The 18,556-nt window shown below is 47.5% G+C and overlaps 1 protein-coding gene and 2 pseudogenes across 1 annotated transcript in view; 1 reads left to right on the forward strand and 2 right to left on the reverse strand.

Annotated features, from left to right (window-relative positions):
- Positions 1-303: 303 nt before the first annotated feature.
- On the reverse strand, positions 304-2,931 carry LOC123067798 (noroxomaritidine/norcraugsodine reductase-like; annotated as a pseudogene).
- Positions 2,932-3,287: 356 nt separating this feature from the next.
- Positions 3,288-8,153, forward strand: LOC123067799 (ABC transporter G family member 3-like; annotated as a pseudogene).
- Positions 8,154-18,416: 10,263 nt separating this feature from the next.
- LOC123067800 (tropinone reductase homolog At5g06060-like) overlaps positions 18,417-18,556 on the reverse strand; it is a 3,477-nt gene continuing 3,337 nt past the window's right edge. The window contains exon 6 of the mRNA XM_044490435.1: positions 18,417-18,554. Within this exon, the coding sequence (XP_044346370.1) occupies positions 18,417-18,554 (138 nt within the window). The remainder of the gene's footprint in view (positions 18,555-18,556) is intronic.

Genomic DNA, 18,556 nt, shown 5'->3' on the forward strand with positions numbered 1-18,556 from the left:
TGAGTCTCCGGCATGCGTGCCGTGTACTGGCGTGGGAGCCATGTACGTTAAACTTCAGTTTGGTTCGTAGTGGCGCTGATACTTTGTGGATGGTTTGGTGGTTGTTGCTCTGGCCTTTTCTCTAAAAAAAGAGAGTGTTCTTAACACTTATATTATGAGACGGAGGGAGTGCGTATCAAGGTACTGTAAAACATAAAACCAGAAAAAGATATGGAGTAATAGGGATGTGATCACAATAAAGTTCATGTGAAACACCGACCTGGGTGTAAGGCCGGCGCAGCCAAGGAAGGAGCAAAGCTTGGCCTAGGCGGCTATGGTGCGGCCACCGTCGACGCACACGACCTGCCCCGTGATGTAGGACGCTGCCAGCATGCAAAGGAACACGACGAGCGACGCGATCTCCTCGGGCTCGCCCATGCGGCCCAATGGGATGCGCGCGCTCTCCGCCCCCCCATCTTCTGCGCTGTCTCCGGGTCAAGCTGTATGCCGCTGCTATTGGCGAGCTCCGTCCGGGTGCCCCCCGGCGACACGCAGTTGACGCGGATGCCGTCGCCCGCCCACTCCACAGCGAGGCTCCGGGTGAGCTGGTTCACGGCCGCCTTGCTCGCCGAGTACACCGACATGTGTGAGTTGGCCATGAGCCCGCAGGTGGAGGAGATGTTCACCATGGGTGTGTTTGGTTACCTGGGTGGCTCTAGCCTGCATCGCATGGGGGATCCTGAGTGAGCCTGGCCTGGGTGAGCTGATGCAAGTATGAGCTGAGATGTGTGTTTGGTGGATTGTACGAATATGGTGCATGAGACATGCTGTATAAGACAGATGTTGATTGGTAGGCTGCATCAGTACTTGTTTTCTTAGTCAATTAGAGACACGGCAACCCATCTGAACTGAAACCCAAACTGAAAACAAGTACTTGTAAGGCAAATCTGAACATAAATCAAACTCAAAAAGTTTGTTGACAAAGAAAACAAGTGCTTCCAACAGTTTGGACTGAACTGAAATCAAACTCTCTCCAACAGTTTGGAGATTTCCTTGGAGTAATCACAAGTACTATTTGATTTCAGTTTCGGGACAAAGAAAACAAATCTGAACTGAAATCAAACTCCATACAGCAGTTTGGATACTTGTTTTCTTTATCTACCAGATTTTAGTTTGGAGTAAAACAAATCTAAACTCTAATCTGAACCAAACTGTAAGAGGTAGTGCAGGCAGCGACACTAGTCAGGAGAGACCACTCTGGTAGATGGGGTTTCGGGGAGGAGATGGCCGTGGTGGAGGTGGGCTTCCGGGAGGACATGCTAGCGCCAGAGATTCGACTCCAGTAACTGGATTGGCGGCGGTGGCGCGGTTCAAGGAGAGAGATGTGGAAGAAACGCGGCGCCGGTTGCGTATCGCGACGCGCAGGTGCTCCCCTCTCCCTCCCCCCTTATTCCTCTCGGGCGGTAGCAGGCGGCGTGGCGAGCTCCGGCGAGCTCGTCGGCAGGCGGCGGTGCGCGCAAGGATGGCGGAGTTCAGCGACAGTGGATGAGCGTCGGCGATGTCGTCATCCGGCGAGGGCGTGGAGGCGCGCCGACGGTATCATACTCCGGCGAGGGTGTGGAGTAGCGCCGGCGGTGTCATTCTCCGGCGAGGGTGGCGAAGTTGTCGGTAGACGATGGGGTGCGATTGCGAGTTGGACGGGAAACGACGAAGCGGAGTGGGTTGCATCGCGGGTGCAGGGAAAAGGTAGGAGCGAGCCTGCACGAGAGAAACGCTCCGATCCTGCGTTTCCCTCGGCCTGGCTGGGAGGCCTCTTTTTACATAGGCCAGGCTGAGGAAGTCATGCAGCCGACCAAACATGGGCTATTTTGCATCTCGGGTGCGAGCCAGGTGCGAGCCACCAAACCAAACACGCCCCATGCTGCCGCCGCCCGCCGCACGGACGAGGAGCGGGTGCGCGAGCTGGGCGAAGTGGAAGCAGGACTCTAGGTTGGCGGCCATGAGGCGGGCGTAGTCCTCGGGCGTGCGCTCCGTGGCCTACGTTGCACATACTTGGATACGTATCGGATACACGATACGGAGATACGCCCGATACGCCAATTTTCTGAAGACATGGATACAGGAATACGTTTATATATAGATATTACATATATCAATTATTAAAAATATTGAAAACAAAATAGAGCTTCTAGGTCAAAGCATGTCTCAATAGGATTATTCCCTTTGTTTTGATGCACTTGGTCCACTTTCATTAATTGGCAGTGAAATTTTCATAGGTTTGTTGATTCAATCAGTGCATCGACTCTCTCTTGCTCACCTTTCAATTGAACAAGAACATTGACAGTCATGTTTTGGCATGAACTCACTCCCATATTGGATATCTTCAAAAGGTGTGCCTTTACTATTGAGGGGATTTCATGTCGAACGAGGGGTTTCAGGTATCCAAAAAGTATCGCAAAAGTATCCCAAGAGTATCAAACATTATTTTCTTTTTTTAAAATCAAAAAATCGAGGGATACTTACAGGATAAGTATCGAATCGTATCGGGGCAGTATCCGAGTATCGGGGCAGTATCCAACTGGATACGCGCGCTTTCTGAAGTATCCGCGCAACGTAGTCCGTGGCCGCCCCGTAGAAGGACTGGCCGGTGTTGTTGACGAGGATGTCCAGCTTGCCCCCCATCTCGGCGCGGGCCGTGGCCACGAGCCGCTTCCTGTCGCCGCGCACGGAGACGTCGCATGCGGAGCCCGGGACGCGGCCGCGCAGTCAGCCGGCGTCCGCGTCGGCCTGCCAACCGCGCAGGCGCTCATGCAGGTCGGCGTCGCTCCGGGAGCAGGTGTGCGCCCATGTCCACCCAGGACGTTTGCTACTTCTCCTCCACGTGTTGCTGCTGCCGTGCCCGGTGGCGGAGGATCCGAATCCCACCCGCTGGCCTGGAACAACAGATCCCATAGGGTAGCCGGATCTGAGTCTCCCCACGCGACCTTCTCGATCTCCGGCTGCGGCAGGTGCAGAACTCCCCGATGATGGCAAGGTCGTCGCTAACTCATTTTCTATGGATCGGATTCATGAAGGACCAACTAATAAGTTTTTAGCATGCACTGATTTTTTATGAGCCGGCCAAAATCCCTCTCATGTGTGAACCATACACACAGAACGACCTAATACATACCTTTTGTTTATCACCTGATGGGTGTACGAATATGTATATGAAGACTACATGATCATCTATAACATGTCATGTTGTGTATGAAGTTTAACGTAATCATACACTCACTCAATCTATGCTGTTTGCTGCCTGTGTATACATGGTAGAGTGGCTGCTTTACTTTTGTGTGTTCAGAAACTCATTCAGTGACTTCAGGGTGCAGGTACAAATGATGATGCTGAGTGTGGATGGGAACGACGGGATGCTTATGTGCGTGCTACCTGCTATTGCAAAGACTTCTTATTTTTCTAATAGCTCAATGTATTGTAATGATTCTGATGGTGAATTAGTGATATACGCGAAACATTACCATGTTTCTCTATTGTAATTTGATGATCATTATTTCATTGCAGGTACACACTTGTTGCGGACTGATGTATTGAATTGAACTTTTGATGATTTAAATCCTTGTCCAATTGCAAATGGCCTGTAAAAAAAAGCAGGGTTGAATGCACATTACCATCACACTGCCATGTAATTTTTGTTCATACACAATCGTGTTGATACAGTTCTATTTATAGTTTTATTTTGCCATTTTGTATTTGTCTTTGTCCATGGTTAGATCATGTGGTTTTTATGCTTGATCGTTATGAGTCAGTGAGGTGAGAATGAGCGGTAATGGCTTACATAATAATGCCACCAAGTTTATAGTATCACTAAATTATTTTGCTAATTCATTCAACATTACTGTCATTTATGGTAATTCTTTCAACATTAGATACATGGTGAGCCCAAGCTAAATATCGCATGAGTTGTTACTCGAGTGTGATGCTATTTGCTTGATTCACTCAATCAACGATGTCTATGTCCAAGATGAATTGTGAACAAACAAGCCTGCACAAGGTAGTGCACGCTCACTATATATTCATGAGAGTAATTTATCCTTTCTTGTATGATCCGTATTACTGCAGCCCATTCAATTGTCCCGCGGTCACATATATATCCCTTTTTAAAAAACTATATATCCATGAAAACAGTGCCTATTTTCTTGTATGATCCTTATTGCTACGTCTTTATTCGTGTTGTAGATGGCCCTGTTTTCCATATCTCATCCTATGGTTTTAAGGACTCTCCTTACTTGGCCTTGTTCTGTTATGGCACTTCTCAAATGCTGGGTTTCCATGTCCAATCATGAAAGTCCATCTGACGACTTCCTAAGGGAAATCATACCGACTTCGACAGTATCATAGCCATGTGCAAAAATCTACAGGTATATTTTGATTTTGATATGACATAAATTATGATAGTATGTCCAACCATTTTAGTCAACTTGATGGCCAAATGTTCGTTCGTCGTGAGAGATAAAAAGCTTTGTAGTTATTAACATGATGATCAAGGAATATCTCATCAATGAGCATGGACACTGCTGTACCAATCCGGACATTAAAAGCGACGTACAAGTCATTGGCTGAAGCTCCCTTGTTGAATCAACGATTGCAAAATTGATTGAGAAGGTACTAAACTACTGCATATTTGTCTTGTCGCTAATCATAGAGTAGGAATGCCACAATCAACTATGTTAGATTGACATCCTCTGTGCGGAAATATGACACTGCAATATCCATAAACCATAACGAAACAAGGTGTAATGTAGGAAGGTCCTTATTTGAAAAGTAAAGGAAGAGCCAGTGATGTAGCAAGAATTGGTATTGTCACTTAGAGATCGTTGTTAATTGTGTCAAGAGACTGGAAGTACTTATGGAGCAGACTTGTATTATATATGCTTATTGCTCTCTCAATTGGCACCATATTTATCGACATTGGTCAGTCATTGTCATCTGTAGTGGTTAGTGTCACTGCAGTATTACATTTTAATTTACTGGACATTTCTATTCTTGAGTAAATTTATGGTATTTACTAATTGATGCTCAAAGGTCGCATTGTTCTGACAGGTTAGGATTTCTGCAATATTTGTCTTTGTTTCATTTGTTGTCCTTCTGAGTGTTTGTGGAGTGACTGCTCATACTGATGAGATCAAGGTTGGTTTTTCTTCTTCTTTAATACAAAATTGCAACAGTATGGCCACTTCCTTTCTAGTAATTTTATCTAAAGGAGTAATTCATATGTCGTGGAAGTACTTCTAATATTGCTCACTAACTTGGCACCATATTTATCAACATTGGTCAGTCATTGTCATCTGTAGTGTTTAGTGTCAGTGCAGAATTACATTTCAATTTACTGGACATTTCTATTCTCGAGTAAATTTACGGTATTTACGATTTGACGCTAAATGTTCGCATTGTTTTGACAGGTTAGGATTTCTGCAATATTTGTGTTTGTTTCATTTGTCATCCTTCCGAGTGTTTGTGGAGTGACTGCTCATACTGATGAGATCAAGGTCGGTTTTTCTTCTTCTTTAAAGCAGAATTGCAACATTATGGCCACTTCCTTTCTAATAATTTTAACTAAAGAATATGTGATTTATACCTAGAATATGTTGGTGAAAACAATAAGCACCAAAAACCATATCAACACACTGTTTCCTCCTATGCAGATATATTTTCATGAGGATTCAAATTGGCATTCCGGGACACTGGTTTTCCTACTAGGCCACTACCTAGCCAATATTCCCTTCGTATTTCTGGTGTCCATTTCGTGGTCGCTAATTTTCTACTTCATACTAGGCCTCAGGAATGAGTTTGGTTCCTTATGTACCTATAGTCACCATCTTTATGTGCCTATTGGCGAACGAAGCACTTGTGATGATTCCTGCATACATCTGGTTCGAGACTTACAAGTGCACCCTAACCCTCATTTGCATATATGTAAGTTTCCATCCTGTTATTCTTTCAAGTGGGCACAAATAATGAAATGAACCACAATTAAATAACCATGGCTACTTCAGGTTATCATGATGCTGCTGGCTGGGTATTTCAAATCCAAGACGCAATACCTTTGCCCGTGTGGAACTATCCGCTGTCCTAGATCTCATTCCATATATATGCCGTCCAGGCCCTATCTTTCCTCGACCGGGTCTGGCATGCTAACGAGCAATGCTGCTGTAGGGTTTGATCGAGAATGAGTATGTTGGTTGTTATGACCGGCATATGCTACAGCCCAGGCAGTTAGGGGCCTAGCCCAGTTATCTTATCGTTATTAGGGGCTTAGCCCAGTTATCGTATTTGGAGATTATATGAACTCATGTAAGGACTCGTTTGAAGTTGAGCAGAAGCAATCATATTTTCTCGGCTTCCTAAAGGGAGTCGGGAGACCTAACCCTAGCCGCCGCCTCCTGCGCCCTCTTTCTCTCGCTCGCTCTTGCTCCCTCCCTCCCTCCCTCCCATAACCTGAGAGCTCGTCCTGGTAGGGACCCGGTTCCTATCAACCCGGTATCAGGTGTCTCAAGCTCGATCATGTCCGTGCCACAGCAAACCCCCTCCCTCCTGCTGCCAATCGCCGATGACCACCACGGCCAGCACGTCGTCCATCACCGGGTCGGTCTCCTCCCCCGCCTGGACGCCACCCGCGCCCGCCCCCTCCGTGCTCACTCCGGAGGAGATGACGGCGGCGCTTCAAGACCTGACTTAGGCGGTCCAGGTCATCCGCACCTTCCTCGCAGAGCACTATGGGCTGCAGCGGCCCGCCCCCGTCACCACAATCACCGGGCCGCAGTAGCTCCCGTGGCCGCCGCCACCACCGGCGACCTCCGTTGCATCCATCATGCCGCTGCTACTGCTGCAGCCGCCGCCGCCACCACCGGCGATCTCGGGGCCGGGCCTTTCGTCGACGGCGCCCGGGGGGCCCATCCACCAGGTCCGTTTCCCCTAGCACCGGCGACCTCGCCTTCCTCCACGCCAACCTCCCTTCCACCCCTATAACCTGAGAGCTCGTCCTAGTAGGAACCCGGTTCCTATCATTGGTACATCATTTGCAGTCAGGGCCACGAGGACAATACCCGGCATGCAGGCTGTTCGAGGGTTGTATGGGATATCATCATCAACAGGCACCAAGTGGATGAACCTTGATTTGTTTCTGATGATGATTGGCTACCAGTCATCTTGTATGTTTTGCTTTGTCTAAATGTGAGGATACATGTTAGGCTCGGCAAGCGCTGCTGCTGGCCTAGCATCGCAGTGGTGGAGCTCCAAAGTGAGTTGGCCCTGATCTATTGGAAGAAGTTTTTTTTGTGTGTATACATTTGTGATTCCTTCCTAGGTTGACGATTCTGAAAGGTGAAGAGAAATGTTACAGAATTCATCTTCATCCATGGCAAGCGGCCATGCCGGCTTCTGTGACCTTGGTTGGCCTCCTCATGGCTCCTTCACACTCCAGCAGCTCGCGTGCTTCTATGTTTGTGTAGTGCAGGTACATGTGTGCGCGGTTGGGGCGTCAATCACGTGTGGAAGCAACACTTCGGCCAGAACCCAGACTATGTGCGCTTCAGGTAATGCAATCCATCATATATGCATATTCACGATTTGTTTGTTGGGTTACACTGGGAGCACGGGATGTTGTTGTGTGCTGGATGAACATGCAGATCCTGCCCACTTTCAAGCCATAGATCCAGTGAAGTCAATTTCAGTATATTCAAGACATAGACAGTAGCTTAGCAATTTCCATGGCTGAATTTTGTTTAAAGTAAAGTTATGTGGAAAATCTGTAGGCTACATTATCCATACACAGGTATATACTTACATTTCATTATACAACACGTACATGTATGCCATTTTCTGGAATAATTCCATCTTGTGAATATGAACAACAATTTGAGAATGGCGCGGTGGCTGCTAAGTCCGACGGCTCATGGCTGATGGCAGAGTCCTTTGTGTATTCTCTTTTGATTTGTCATTCACCAAGTAAATGTCATCATTACTTGGACAACCGGTGACCATGGGGGACAAAGGCAAAGGTTGTGTTCCACCGTGTCCAATTGACATAAGTGCATTTGATTTTTAATTTGATGTACATGCAATTTCTTTTTTCATTTTAATTCTATAAAAACGTGCATGTTGCTTTCCAGCACTAAGATAGGAAGGCAGTTGCCGCCCTTGTCCCTTGCCGCTGGCCTGCCACGACGGTGTTAATCACTTGCTCACTTAGAACACGATGAAGTAGATTTTGTGATACGAGTGAGGGTTGAGAATGAGCAGGATGGGTGTTGGGGTTGGTCTGTTCAATTATGATTGTTTGAGTGAAACAATTTTCCTACTTTTGAAAATGTGGCAAATTGTATTTCATTAGAGATCGCTTTGTAGCAAATTGCTTTAGTGAGCGGTTCATTTTTTCCCACCAAATTGTACAAATTTTTGGTTAGGATAGAAAGATAAATGTATTGCTGGTTGCTTCAAGAGTTTTTTTTGAATTTGGTTGCTTCAAGAGTTAATAATAGACTTGCATGCCCAACAATGGACATCATACTTTTATTTCATGGTAAGCACGTCATTCTGCCTTCTTGGCTCGGGGGTGTCACGGGCGGCACACCCCTTGATGGCGATGACGGATTGACATGAATACGGGGGAGAGGAGTAGGATGGAGAGCGGTGTGGTTGGCAGGGGCCTCCTTGGCAGTCTGTGTGGAAATATAGTGTGAAAGATAGAGGAAGCTATGGCAATGGTGAGGTGAGCATCATCCGGTTTTAATGGAGAGGACTGCATCGAGAAATGTCCCACTACGGTAGGAAACCCAGCGTGAAGGAGAGGGTGGAGCAGGAAAAGAGAAGTGTGGGCAATGGGGTTTGGTTTTTGTGTTGAGACCGCTTGTTGGAGTTAAGAGGGCGGATAGTGCGGACAACCACATTTCTCCCTCACATAACAGTTGGATTGCCCAAACGATTTTGGGAAGCCTGTGCGGTGTGTGAACACATCCAAACATATGAGAAAGAAATGCGTTTTGACCTTGAAGACGATCTTAATCACCTATTTGATTCATTTATGTGCATTTTAGCCCGTAGCAACGCACGGGTATTCTACTAGTTAATATAATGATTTGGTTGTTGACACACTCCCCACGGGAAACTAATGTCGTAAGGCCTGACATCAGCGAAACACTCCCCACGGGAAAATAATGTCGTAAGGCCTGACATCAGCCACATCCCGACGCGCGGCCGGCGGCAAATGAATGGCGACGCTGGTAACTTTCGTAATGAAAAAGTTGAACTCTTTGCAACCATCATCCAAGCCACTGCGATGTGCACATCATGAGTATCATTATTCTAAGAGCATTTCCTGCCGTTGGCCCCCAGGGGCGCGTAAAATCGCCGTCTGGGACGAGCCGGCGCAAAAAATCGGTCTGAGGCGAGTCGATTCCCAGGCGCCGCCCCAGACACTGTTTATGTTAAAAAAAAGAGTATTCAGCAAAGTCCGGTTAAAATTCGGTTAAAATTTGGCAAACTGGGCATATATTAGACATGATCGACATTTTACGTAGCAAATTTATTAAAAAAAATGCCGAAACTAGAACTATGGGCCGAAGAAGACGCCGAGCGCGGCGAAGTCGCCGTCGTCGCCGCCATCCTCGCTGTCGTCGTCGTCGGCGTTCTCCTCCTTGACGCGGCTGCCCCTGCTGGACCCCTGCCTGGCGCCGCCATCGCGGACCGGTGGCGGTGGCGGCGCGTCGTCGTTGTTGCTGTCGTCGAGGACGACGACACCTCCTTCGTCGCGGCCCCGGCGCCGATGTTCGAAGTGCTCTAGGGGCGCGGCAATGGCGCTCCATCTCCATCTGTAGCTAGTCATCGCGCGCCCATTTCAGGGCCGCCGCCTCGTCGAGCTCCCCGGCGCCGTGCTCCATCTTCACGGCGGGAAGCCCCGGCTCCGTTTTCCCGGCCGCGAGCCCCGGCTCCGTCTTTGGTTTGACGAAGCGCGGAGGAGTTGAGGAGGAGGCGCGCCGGCCACCTTCATTTATGACAATGCCGGCGCTGCGAGTGCGCCGGCCGAGCGGCGTCTCCGCTGCAGGCTCGGCCTTGACGCCGAACACCGCCGGTGAGCCGGAGGAGTGGGAAGAAGAACGGGAGGAGGAGTGGGAGGAGGAAGTTGAGGAGGAGCCGAACCTCCTGGGCATCCATTGCCCGGCGCGCTGGCGGTGGACCGGGGCGGCCGCCGCGGTAGGGTATGCCAGCGGCGGGTCGTTGCCGCCCTCGAGGTGCTCCAGCACGTCCTGGAGCATGCGGCCGGGGGCACCCCACCATACGCGACGCCCCTCACTGTTCTTGATGCCGCCCACCATCGGCGCCGCGTTGGTGGACGCCAGCCTCCACTAGTAGAAAAAGGACCTTATGTGAGATACATTAGTCCCAGTTCGATTTTGGCCCGGTACTAATGGTATCATTAGTACCGGTTCGAACGGCTATGCATTAGTGCCGGTTCGTGTTGAACCTTTAGTACCGCTTCGTGTCACGAACCGGTACTACATGGGTGGTGGCAGGCTGGCGTCAGGCCAGGGCCCCACGAGCCCCTTTAGTCCCGGTTTGTGGCACAAACCGGTACTAAAGGGCCAAACTTTAGTACCGGTTCGTGCCACGAACCGGCACTAAAGGAGTCTAACCTATAGTCCCGATTGGAGACACAAACTGGGACTATAAGACAATTTTCAAACTTGAAAAAATCATAACTAAATCATCCTAATTCAGAAAAATACATATAATATATCAAAATTTGCAGAAAAAAAAGATTGATCCATTGAAACCAGGAGGAGTGAGTGGTCGAGGTCTGGGCCCATAACCAGGAGGCAGAGCTGGCTCGCATGTCCGACATGTTTCGGGACTTCCCCATCGCCGTCGTGGCCACGTCCTACGACATCCCTCCCCGCCCCGTCCCAGCCTGTACCCGCGAACTCACGGCGGACGCCGACGGCGTCTACCACGTTACTGGCCTCATGCCGTACCACCGCAACATGGACGCCAACTGCGAGCACATCTACAACAGGGTCAGAGGCGTGCGGTTTATGCAGATCGCCCTGGCGCTGGTCAACCGCGACGACGACCTCGCCTGCGTTTGGCGGTTCCACCTGGGTGTGCCGTCGGCCAAGGAGGAGCGATTTATGTTGAAGCTGGGTGTGGAGCCCTGCGTAGGCCGCGTCGACCGCGCCCGCTTCGGCAACGCTCTCAGGGCCTGCCGCGCCGTCATGATAACCGATGTCCCCTGGGTGACCTCAGACGGCGCTGAGGATATCGCCCACTTGGTAGACTGCTTATGGAACCCTCTTCAGATCTATCCCAAACATAATCACGGCCATTACGGGCTCATCTGTCTAATCCGGGGTCACCTCCCGTATCTCTATGACCTCAGATTTCTGGCAGAGTGGTGAACTCTGGGTGGGGAGGAGCCTCCATTGTTTGCAGCCGCCAAGGCTGCCACATCACTTGACGACCTCCTCCGCAGCTTCCTCGCGCTAATGAGGGAGCCCAACTTCACAGAGCGGATGATGGAATACAATGGGATCTTGTGCGGCCTCGGACACTGGAGCAGCTACGAACTCGATTCGTTCAGGTTGAGCTATGAAGAGCAAGAGAGGCAATTCAAGGTGGCACTCGCTGAGATAAACGACATCGATGTGTCTGATCTCGAAGACGTCCACATGCACTAACTGAACAAGATCAATGACGCAACACGTAACCTTTGGAAATTATTAGCAGGGTATTCATTGTTCTATGCAACATTTGTTATCTTCAATAGTGACTAAAGCACGTCAAAACAAAATAAAAGTATATTCCGGCCGTGTGGGTCCACCTCGGGCGTAAAACACGGAGAGGCGATTGAGGCGATTGCAAGGCGATCGGCTTGAGAGTTTGGGTTAGGGTTTTACGGTCGGTGGTGCTGAGGATTGCGGGGTCCTGGGAGAAGGCGACGGCGGCTTCGCGAGGGCTTGCGCCGGAGTGTGGCTACTCCCTCCGGTCAGTTGACATGGAGGGGAGGAAGATGGGGGGCTATGAGGTGAAGAGGAACAAGGCAGATGCGACTCGGAAAGTGGCGGCGGAGAAGAAAACAGAAAACCTAGCTGCTACTCCAAGATCGAAACAAAGGGTGCACACTGATGATGCGGTGAGGACGCCACTGGGCAGCTAGAGCAGGAACGCATTTGTGTCTCCAGGATTGACTGCTCGGATGGGAGGGCTGGTGTTGACGGAGAAGGAAGCGAAGGGGTTTGTCTTCAAGGACTCAGATCAGGATCAGGCTAGACCGGCAAGGTGGGCAGCGATCGGGAAAGCATTTACGCCAAGGCCGATCAATAGAGTTCTCTGGAAAAATCTATGGCAAGGGCGTGGGGATTGCATAGGGAAGCACAATTCAAGATTATAGGAAGGAACCTTTTTTTGGTGAATTTTGGTAGTGAGGGAGATTGGAGACATGCTCTGAACAATGGCCCATGGCAGTTTGACTTTAATGTTTTAGTGCTAAAAGATTACGATGGAAGCACGAGACCATCAGAGACGGCCCCACATCATAGCTCGCTCTGGCAATGGGCGCGTCATCCCATGCCATTTGCATTTTTCTAATGGAAAGACAAATATACTATCTCCGTCTTGGTTTATTGTCCTCTTCGTATTTTATGTCAAATTTTGGCTATAGATTTAACTAATAAAATATAGATGCATGTCATAAAAAATTATATCATTGAAAACTATATTCAAATACAAATTCAACAATATAATTTTTTATGACATGCATTAGCATTTTGTTAATTAAATCTACGGTCAAAATTTGACATAAAATATAAAAGATTCCAATTAACCAGGACGAAGGTAATATCACAACTAGCCCATCGTCAGCCAAATAGGAAATTACTGAATTGTCCTTGGGCCAAATTTTCCCAGCCGTACAAACCATTTTATCAATTATTATGTAGTGTACTACATAATCTGAAAACTTTTATATGACGTTTTAGGTCAGTTTACAGAGGAAGTACACCATAAAATCTGTAAAATAACTTGTACCCTCTCTGTAAAAGTTTTTAGATCATTAAATACTCTCTCCGTCCCGAAATACTTGTCGGAGAGATGGATAAAATTTAATATATCTATAACTAAAATACGTCTAGGTACATTTATTTTTTCGACAAGTATTTTCGGACGGAGGGAGTAGTAATCTAAACGTTCTTATGTTTTTTCACGGATGGAGTACTAGTTTAACCGAGCGAGACCATAGGCCTAGGCGGCTACGGTACGGCCGCCATCGACGCAGATGATCTGCCCGGTGATGTACGAAGCAGCCGGCATGCAGAGGAACCCTACAAGCGATGCGACCTCCTCCGGCTCGCCTAGGCGGCCCAAAGAGGTTGGTGGCCATGAGACGGGCGTACTCCTCTGCCGTGCACGCCGCGGCCGCCCCGAAGAAGGTCTGCCCGGCGTTGTTTCACGTTTTTGACGCAAATGAGCATGGCGGCATTGGTGGTCGGTGATTTACTTTCACCGACCTGTTTTTTTTTTTGTGTGCAAACAACAAAGGTCATATTTAAATAGACCAAACTCTTACAAAAAGCATCCTTATAATTAAAAAAATACATCTTTGTGTGCAAACATGATCTCTGTAAAAGGTCGTTGCTTTAGAGCGAAAACGCCAGAGAGGGCATGTAAAATACCCCAGGCCCAGCTAGACAAAGCGGGGAAACACAAATTTCACATGCTCCCCTTGGGGGGCTGAGGGTAGCCAACTTTCGTTTGTCAGAACTGAAGCCAGAGGACCATGATACACAACAGTGTTATGCGCTTTGTAGGACAACATGATCAGAACAAACCCGCTGAAGGCCCAAAGAACCACATGTGAGACACGTCATCTTTCGCACACCTCCAACGATACAAAAAAGTTAAAAGTATCACCGGAAACAAACAAGGGCAAGGCAAGAATATCTTATTCTATGCCGACGGCAACACTATCAACTTCGTAGCACCGAACATAGACATGTTCTGTTTGTCATTTCTTCTAAAGCTAGAGTAGATAGCTTTGCACAAGACCTGATCATATATGTGTGGTAGAGATAGCTCTTCAGGCCCTCCATCTCCATTTCCTGGTTTACAATCCGCTAGGGAGGGAGTAGTAGCTGCCACCCTTACTTTGACAAGTTCGCATACTCGTAATCAGGTTACTAATTAACACACTACTGAAGCGGAGTAGTCAGCATGTACACTAATTATTTACCGGGGGAGCCATCATATAAGTCTACGAAATGGAAAGGCTACCACGTCAGAAGGGATCCGGCGGCTACGAAGGTTGTTGTTCCATGATGATTACATAGAGGAACTTGGCCAATAGAAGCAAGCACAAAGGTACATGAAAATGAGGCACAAGTGTCGACAAGATCGAATGGGATAGACAAATATGGTATGGTTATATGTACTCCGTCAATGTAGATATATAGGCCCTAATACTTATTTCGAGAGTTAGTTTGATCATCAGGATCGATAAGAGCGAGCGAGGAGCTAACCTGCTATAGTCTTTGGGAGTTTGAAAATGGACTACTGTGGGAGTTGCTCGATAAAAACGAAAGGCACCTCTAAAAATAGAATATCGATCTCAAAGCACAATATTTTGAAATAACCTATGTGTATTAATCAAGTAGAATATTTATCACTATAGTTTTGCAAGAACAAGTCTGACACCTAGGACAAGACTAGGAAAATATTTAGGAACTATTTTTAGTGAAAGGATTTCCCTCGAATTTTCATTTAGAAACCAGATAGAAGTCCTCTGCAACAAGCAACAGTACCAACACCTACCAAAAGCTACCTACTACGCGAACCAACCAGTGGTTGGATGGCTAGGAGGACACGCTACTGAAGCGGAGTAGTCAGCATGTACACTAATTATTTACCGGGGGAGACATCATATAAGTCTGCGAAATGGAAAGGCTACCACGTCAGAAGGGATCCGGCGGCTACGAAGGTTGTTGTTCCAGGATGATTACATAGAGGAACTTGGCCAATAGAAGCAAGCACAAAGGTCCATGAAAATGAAAGGCACAAGTGTCGACAAGATCGAATGGGACAGACAAATGTGTTAATGGTTATATGTACTCCGTCAATCTAGATATATAGGCCCTAATACTTATTTCGAGGTTTAGTTTGACCATCAGGATCTATGAGGGCGAGCGAGGAGCTAACCCGCTATAGTCTTTGGGAGTTTGAAAATGAACTATTGTGGGAGTTGCTCGATAAAAACGAAAGGCACCTCTAAAAATAGAATATCGATCTCAAAGCACAATATTTTGAAATAACCGATGTGTATTAATCAAGTAGAATATTTATCACTATAGTTTTGCAAGAACAAGTCTGACACCTAGGACAAGACTAGGAAAATATTCAGGAACTACCTTTAGTGAAAGGATTTCCCTCGAATTTTCATTTATAGAAATCAGATAGATGTCCTCTGCAACAAGCAACAGTACCAACACCTACCAAAAGCTACCTACTACGCGAACCAATCTGTGGTTGGATGGCTAGGAGGACATGCTTCTACGGTAACTTCGTAAAATCTCAAAGATGACATGCCGGCTCAGTCTCTGGGAGGTGCTCATAAAGGTAGGGTGTGCGTGTGTGTGTTCATAGGGATGAGTGTATGCACGTATATATGAGCCCGGCACATTGCACCCCATTATTTTAAAGGTCAAAAATATGGTCTTTGGCGGTCTGGAAAAAGCCAAAAAAAATTGTGCATGCATGTACACTGCCGTAGCATAACTGTGCCAATTTCATCAATATACGTGCTTGCATGTATGAAATATAAAAGAAAAATATAGATACATGGAAAAAATAGGTTTGCTTTTTGGTTGATTTTGGGCTGGAATTTTATCTTCTTTGAGTAGCATATAATACAACATATTACCTTTATCCCAAAAAACTTTCGTAGATTTATCTATAGACGGATGTATCTAATTCTGAAATGTGTCTACATATAGTTGTATTTAGGAAAATGTAAGACAATCTTTTCGGGACGGAGGGAGTATTATTTTGGGCCGAAATTTAACATGTACTTAGACCACATCAAACATATTGAACATCCATGTTAAAAGAATTGAAACTTTTAAGCTCCATACTTAAGGGGTTAAAAAACGTATTTCAATGCCCCGTGCTCCAAATTTCCACTTTACTGTTAGCCCCTGTACTAACTATCAGCTGATAAAACACATGAGAGAACCAACATGTGGTTGTACGGTTAAGAAGGCAGTGGTATCCCCAGCCCACCAGGGTTCAAGTCATGGTGCTCGCATTTATTTATTTCAGGATTTCCGGCGATGTGCATTCAGTGGGAGGAGACGTGTTGGGGAACTTAGCATGCAATTTCAAAAAAATTCCTACATTGTGGATTCCCTTTCTAACATTTTGTCCAGAGCTGCGCGGGCTGGACACATATCCCCTGTTAGCTCTCATCTTATCCCAGAAGATATTACCCACCTTCAATATGCTGATAACACGATAATCATGGTGGACTTAATGACGCTTGTCTCTCCCATCTTAAATTTCTTCTTCTCTGCTTCGAGGCACTGTCTGGCCTGAAAATTAACTTTGCTAAAAGTGAAGTGATCGTCACTGGGGTTACGGACACCGAGGCCTTGCATGTTTCCCATTTGCTCAACTGTTCTTTAGGCTCCTTCCCTCTGAAATATCTTGGGCTACCTATTTCTTCTGACAAACTTTTGGCCAAAGATTTCGCCCCTACGATGGCTATAGTGGGCAATCGTGTCATGCCATGGAGGGGCAGATATGATACTCAAGCTAGAAAGGTTGCCCTAATAAATTCTTGTCTTTCTTCCCTCCCTATGTTCGTGATGGGGTTCTATCTTCTTACAAATGGCACTCACGTTGGGTTCGACAAACATAGAGGTGCCTTTAATTGGAATGCGGCTGATAACAAGCGCAAATACGTATGGTCAAGTGGGACCACATTTGTCGACCCAAGATCCTTGGGGGCTGGGTATTATCAATACTTTAGTCATGAACAAATGTCTGATCATCAAATGATGCTGGAAGATCATGTCCACCCCGGACAAACCCCTTTGGTAAAATATCCTCAAGGCCAAATACTTCCCTTCTTCCATTCCTATGTTTGTCTCCGCTTCAGGCGCTTCTCAGTTCTGGAAGGACCTTGTCAAGCTCAGGCCAGTGTTCCAAGGCATAGTCAAGTTCGTGGTGCATAATGGTAGATCTACTAGGTTTTGGCTCGATTGATGGTGCAGTCCTACCACTCTTGTTGTTGCTTTCCCAGTGGTTTTTTCTTACTGCCCTGATCTCGAGATCTCGATCTCTGAGCTCTCTGACAATAACTGGGACCTTCAGCTGCGGCATTCTTTGTCTCCTGAAGAGTTGGTCGGTTGGCAGCGTCTTGTTGCCCACTTCCTTGTGCTCTCGGAGGAGGAGGACTAGGTTGCCTGGCCCCACTCTTCGTCTGGGCGGTTCTCTGTGAAATCCTTATATGGCAAACTGATTTCTGGCTCGATCACTTCCAAATTTAAGTGGATCTAGAGGGCCCACATCCCTCCTAAGATTAAGGTCTTCTTATGGCAGGCCTCCCGTGGGCGCTTGCCGGCTACTGACCAGATTCGCAAGCGCAATGGTCCAGGTTCTGATCTTGTGCCCCGTGTGGCCAATGAGAGGACACAACTCATATGTTCTTCAATTGTGTCTTGGCTAAACTCTTCCGGTGTTGTATCAGATCGTGGCTACATGTCTCTTGAAGGCCGGCTTCCTTCTCACACCTTCGTCTCTTGGCCTCTAACCTGGTTGGGGCCCAAGGAAGAATGTTCTGGGTAGGATTTGCAGCGGTGTGCTGATCCCTCTGGACGACTAGGAACAAGTTTACCATTGAACATGTTTTTCTTGCAAACTTGCTGATTGCTTATTTAAAACTTGTATATTCCTGCAGCAGTGGAGATTATTGACTAAGGAGGAGGATCGGGATGCTTTTGATGATATGGCTCCCAAGATTCGGGCTACAGCTACCTCCATCTCTCAAGCTCAGACCGATAGTTAGGAGTTGTTGGCCCTGCTATCGTTGTTCTTGAGTCTCCGGCATGCGTGCCGTGTACTGGCGTGGGAGCCATGTACGTTAAACTTCAGTTTGGTTCGTAGTGGCGCTGATTCTTTGTGGATGGTTTGGTGGTTGTTGCTCTGGCCTTTTCTCTAAAAAAAGAGAGTGTTCTTAACACTTATATTATGAGACGGAGGGAGTACGTATCTAGGTACTGTAAAACATAAAACCAGAAAAAGATATGGAGTAATAGGGATGTGATCACAATAAAGTTCATGTGAAACACCGGCCTGGGTGTAAGGCCGGCGCAGCCAAGGAAGGAGCAAAGCTTGGCCTAGGCGGCTATGGTGCGGCCACCGTCGACGCACACGACCTGCCCCGTGATGTAGGACGCTGCCAGCATGCAAAGGAGCACGACGAGCGACGCGATCTCCCCGGGCTCGCCCATGCGGCCCAATGGGATGCGCGCGCTCT

The sequence above is a fragment of the Triticum aestivum genome, chromosome 3B (assembly GCF_018294505.1).
Source record: "Triticum aestivum cultivar Chinese Spring chromosome 3B, IWGSC CS RefSeq v2.1, whole genome shotgun sequence".
In the NCBI taxonomy this organism is placed as follows: Eukaryota; Viridiplantae; Streptophyta; class Magnoliopsida; order Poales; family Poaceae; genus Triticum; species Triticum aestivum.